The 5,902-nt window shown below is 31.3% G+C and overlaps 1 protein-coding gene across 1 annotated transcript; it reads right to left on the bottom strand.

The window, feature by feature from the left end:
* Positions 1 to 1,498: 1,498 nt before the first annotated feature.
* On the bottom strand, positions 1,499 to 3,416 carry LOC110415197 (bidirectional sugar transporter SWEET9-like). Its single transcript, XM_021426766.2, is given in 10 exon segments — positions 1,499 to 2,081; positions 2,188 to 2,307; positions 2,480 to 2,566; positions 2,568 to 2,642; positions 2,731 to 2,757; positions 2,759 to 2,880; positions 2,883 to 2,927; positions 2,930 to 2,940; positions 3,037 to 3,073; positions 3,205 to 3,416. Coding segments are annotated over 10 exon segments (900 nt in total). The 5' UTR covers positions 3,257 to 3,416; the 3' UTR covers positions 1,499 to 1,757.
* Between the last annotated feature and the right edge of the window lie 2,486 nt (positions 3,417 to 5,902).

Raw genomic sequence — 5,902 nt, forward strand, 5'->3', positions numbered from 1 at the left:
TTCAAAGCATGCACTATAGAATAAAATTTTATCATACATGGTCCATTTGCATCTTGAATCACTAATCTTTTTACTGAAATAAGCTATTGGTTTCTTCTTTTAGAAAAGAACAGCTCTTATCATCATCTCCATTAACTTTGCCAATTGTTCCCTTATCTCTAGCTGAAACAAATCCAACCCTCAACTCTAAATCAATACAAACATCTTTGAAATGGAAGGCTTGAGGACGCATCACAGTAAAGAATCTTGGTCACTACAATAGCTAGCACAAAAATTAGCAACAAAACTGGTTCCTTGTGCGGTTAACTAATACTATAATTCTCCAAGCACATATAGATCAAAATCTTTAGTAGTATCAATGGTCTTTTTAGTGCTGCTAGAACACAAATTTCTTATTGTTAATCCAAAAGTTGATCTTTGTATAACTGTTTTCATATAGTAGTAGTAAAAGAATAGAGATGTTGATTACTCATTTGCATTTCCTCAAGTGTTATAATATTTTTGATTGTCATGAAAACTTAGAGTCTGTTTGATAACTAAAAAATAACTTGTTGGGAAAAATTTTTTCAATATAAAATATTTTATAGGAAAATTTAATATTTTTTTTTGTTTGGATAAACTGTTGAAAACATTTTCTATCGTTTGGATCATCTTTTGGAAAATATTTTCCATCATCACTAGTGGAGCTATTTGGGTGTTAATATGATAAATAGAAGTTGTTTGAAAGCAATGGTGTCATTTGCTTTTCACTAATTTGATATTAAAATTAAGAATTCACATGAAAAAGGACAAAATCAATAATGATATTTTTCAAAATATTTATCCATGTATTTATAATTAAAGTAAGCCCTAATTTTTTAAAAATTTTCTATCTTATCACTTTTTTATCATAATATTATAAAAATATCAATATTTATCAATTGTGTAAGACATTCAAAACTTATATATATTTATCAAATGACTATCATTAAAATATTTTTTTATAATAATTAGTAAGATTTATTCAATTTATAAATAAAAAATTTAATTACATCGAATAATTTCATTAAAAAATTTTCAAGTTAACTATTAATATATTTTTAAATTTTTAATATTTTAAGTTAAATATTTATATTCATCAAACCTAGACTTAGTATAATAGTTTTTTTTTAATTTTTTGAAAAATGTCTTATGTCTCTCATAGATGTGAGACATCTTTCTTGGTCAATGGTTATTTTTTCCTTTGATTCATAAAATGTTTTATATTTAGAATAAATTTTTTATTTTTCAAACAAGTATAAGTCCTGCGAATATATTTCAAAAAATATTTTACATCAAAATAATTGGACCCTCAATTATTGCTTGGTTATCTGTCCACGTAGATGGTTAATATGGTTTTTCCAAATTGACTATCCATAATGCAAAACAAAATTTCTTTTAGAGAGAGACATTGTGCATATTTAATGTCTTATAATTCTCACAAACATTTCACATAGATGGTGCTCTGATGAGGAAGCCATTTTTTTTCTCAGTCAAACTGGAAATTTTATTAAATATCCAGAATATGCACAAATCTGGTAAAAAACCAGAGGATCTGAAAGGAAACAGATCCACAGGGGACAGCTCAAACAGATAAGGAAGCCATTTGATCAATATAAGTTGTTTCCACAGAGATGGCACTCTATTTTACAGTACCTTATTACTACTTAATAGCACATGGGAAGAAGGACATCAAAATGGAAAAGGAGAAAAGAAAAAGAAAGAGAAAAAAGAATCTGTTACTCTTCCCTCCGGACAAGGTATATGTTTTGCATCCTTGACATGGAACTTTGTCTTTCAAGCTTGGATTTGCTGTTTCTCCATTGACGAGACCAAACATTGTTCATCTTGTCTGATTCAACAGGCTTCTCAGTAATATTTATTTTAATTTCCTTGGTTTCTTGTTGTTGATCTGCTTTGCCTGGATTTGCATCGTCCAATGAGCCCTGCTTTGGCTTTATATCTACTTCTTGCTGCATTTCAACATCCTTGTTTGCATTCTTGTATGTGACATAGAGGATCATTTGAGCTATTCCAAACAAAAATCCCAACACATTTGGCAACTGAACATACAAATACCATAAATGTATTTTCCATGTTAGTCTGCTGAAGTAAAAAGAATTGATGTTTTCTTTAAAAGGAATCCTGTTTAATGTATGAATGACTTACCGCAATGAAGAAATCCATCATGAAGAGTCCATAGAAAAACCACATCGTGGCGCACAACGTGAGGAAAAGGGAAAGAGAAAATGGCATGTGTTCCACACTTTTAGTCCTTACGACATGTCTCTGTAATTAACCAATTATGATCCTTTTCGTCAACTAATGAGAGTAGATTGTCATAGAAATCGACCAATAGACTTATCACCCGAAGCGTTCAGGATTTATCAAGACAAGTGAGATTCCTTGTGTTATAAGTTTGAAAAAACAAAGAAAGGAAACTGTTGTGTAGGCTACAAACCATGATGCTTAAAGGAGAAGCAAATACGGCAACATTGTAAACAGCACAGATCCATCCCATGACAGTCACACGTTTGGACCCTTCTGTTAATAAAATTGGTGAGTAACATGATCAAGCCATAGCCTCCCATGTTGAACAGCAGTATGAACTTCATTGTTGAAACCTGCAAGTTCCGAAACAAATGAATCTTTTCAATACCAAAACAAATTTTGTTCCGAGTTTCATCATGATTTGCATGTAACAAACGTTACCTTTTCCCTCTTAAGAGCATATATAACGGTATAAAACTAGATAGAGAATTTCTATAGCACATCCTATGACGTTGATGGTGATGATCAGAACCGCATTCGTCTTAAGTATACCATAGTACAGTAACATCATTGCACTGGAAAGTGCAACATATAAGGAATTGAATGGTAACCTTCAGCACTTTTTTTCTTGCAAATTGATAGAAAGTTGGCCTGACGGGCAGAGCAGATGGAGATATTAGCAAGTTCCTGAGATTCATGAGCAAAACATAAATGTAAGGCTGTCAAGAAACAGATCAAGACTCTTACACTGGTGCCAAGAACACCAAGAACGAAACAATGTTACCTACATAAAACAAGAAACAAAGGAAGATCATGAACACTATGTAAGACCAAAAATGAATGAGCTAAAGGTATTTACGGGTACGGAATACTCCGTTGCAATGTTTTAAGCCAAAGTTATTATCGTGCTTATACCTAAGAGACCAAATATGAAAGCCAGCTGATGATGAGGTGCCAAGAATCCCATTCTAGTATTGAAGTTGATAATGTGAAAAGACTGAAACAATGGATATGACACCTATTTCTCAACAAGGATCAACTTAAGTCCCAGCACTCCTCAATCCCATTATTTATATAACCACAGGAACCGTGGAAATTTTGTAGTTTGGCTTCCCCTAATTATATTGATTACTCTAGCTCTTGTACCTGCTGACACTATGGAATTTTATATAATTCATCGTTGTAAACATGTAATCATGCCAGGTAAAAGAGTAGGGTACGTGGGTGGCTGCCACCCTAAGCAATTGTAATTTGTGAGTCCCATGATTTGCCCTTCTCTCAGCCATAATAAAAGGTAAAATTCTGTTTTGGCCGTCCCCTTTGCAAAATTTGTGTATTAATATGATGAATTTTGTTACCTGTGAACTTCATTCACAAGTTGGAAGATCTTTACAATCCCCAGCAAGTGGTTAACTAATTAATGGGAAGAACATGGGGTGATGAGTCCATCTCAGTTCATTGATTGGACAATGCAAAGCAGATCAGCCACTCAAATGCATATAACATCAAGGGTTTTGGTCTTGTATACCAAAAGAAGAGCAAAATAAAGCTCAAAGCCAGTAATTACCACTTTTGTGTCACGGCTTGCTGGCCCAATGTTCATTGCGTTTGTGCTAGAAACAGTGCGACTTATATCTAATCTACTCAAGAACTTCAAACCGATGGTTTTATTCGATTTGTGTCAACTCTTTCCTAACCACATGTTTTTGCGTGACAATGATTCAAATAATGTGTATTTCGTTAATCCGTACTTTTAATTTATTACTTTAAATTAGTTCAATTTTAAATAGTTATTGCATATCTTTTTAAATTTAAAAAATTCACGATCAATTTAAAATCTAAAACTTAACATGATATATTATATAATTATAAATGAATAAAAAAATTTTATTTTTTAATATGTTAAACATGATTTTAAAAAATTAAAATATTAAAAAAAATTTCAAAAAACATATCAATATTGCTTTTCTTAAAATTTATTCGTGCCCGTCTCACCCTTTATTAGTCAATTGTGAATCTTAACAAGCATATATGGAGAACAGGTTTTGGGTACCAACGGAGAATACCCCTAACAGGAAGGTTTATAATTCAACTCCATTTTCAGCAAATTGATTAGACCTCTCAAACGCATATAACATCAATGCTCTTGTCTAGTATACCAAAAAGAGAGCTACCAAACCGAAGCTCAAAGCTTCTAAGTACTGCTTTTCATGGCGTGGGATTAAATGTTTCTTTGCGGTTTGTGATAGAGAAAAAGTTGGAGATCTATTAGCTCTATAATTGGCTTAAAAAATGAGGCAGGATCCAATGTCAAATCTTTATCTTAATATCTAACTTAAGAAAAAGCTTCAAACCCCTTTTTTTTCCAATGGTTTTATACATTTTGTGTTAACTCTTCCCTGATCACATGTTTTATTGTGACATTGATCCGATGTTTTTGGCACCAAACCGATAAAGATATTTTTATTTAGTAGTTCAAGGGTCGCTCTTTAATTTTATTTTATCAATTTAATCTTTTCAAACTGTCTTTTAAAAAAAATTAATCTTTTAAATTTAAACAATTAATTGATATATATATATATATATTTCGAAATTTAATTATGATTAGTATAATCACTATTTGAGAACTCGAATCTTGACATAACTTATCATATTAATCATAATGAATGAAAAATTAATAGTAGGGATCTCAACTTATATACGTCTTGCATTTTAGTTTTAAAACTTTATCGAGAAAAAAACTTTAGGACCGGTCTAACTTTGGTCGGACCATACAAATCTTATTCCAAGCCTAGCTTAATTATAGATGGATTCTGTTCCTTAAAGCCGAACAGGAAGTGCCCTTGAATTTGAGGGCTGGGCTCTTCGGGCTTTGAAAATGACCAATACATGTGTGAGTTTTATAGATAAATTATTAACAATTTAATTTGGATGGCACAATTTTATATAATTTGAATTACTACTTGAAAGTAAGTCAATTAGAAGATAATGTCTATTTCTATTAATTGTCTTTCATTAATTTGATTAAAATGAAATTAGAAACACCATAGATTAAGGTGTCAATTTCTTTTTGAAAATTAACCTTAAAATATTAGATACAACTTTTTCTTGTAGACAAAAAGGCGGAGCCTTGTGCCTCAAATATGGACATATCACACCATATTAAATCAATTCAAATTAGAATAAATTTAATAAATGATAAATGTATTATCCACATTCTAAGTATTACAAATTCATCTATATGCGAAAATTATGTAGGTGATAATGTGAGATTTATCAAGAAGATAATGTAATTTAAAGATATATCTTAGTGGGAGATTGTGATTGATTTGTTAAGGGCTTCAACTATAAATAGGGGGTCACCCCATTCTCATTTGTAACACACTTATTTTTCATTCCAAGTATTGTTTCAGTCATACGTAAATAGCATTCTCTTAATATCTCTCTTTTCTTCCTATTTCTATTATTTCTTTACAACACGTTATCAGTACGAGCACCAAAGGAGGAAGTAAATTTCTTGGTTCTTTATCAACCAATTAGATTTTGATTTTGTATATCATCCACTGGGCCTGAAGCCAACAATAGACCTAGAGCATCCCTTCGGCTCCTAAAG

The sequence above is a fragment of the Theobroma umbraticum genome, unplaced genomic scaffold (genome assembly GCF_002168275.2).
Source record: "Theobroma umbraticum cultivar Fairchild unplaced genomic scaffold, ASM216827v3 scaffold_147.0, whole genome shotgun sequence".
Classification (NCBI taxonomy): domain Eukaryota; kingdom Viridiplantae; phylum Streptophyta; class Magnoliopsida; order Malvales; family Malvaceae; genus Theobroma; species Theobroma umbraticum.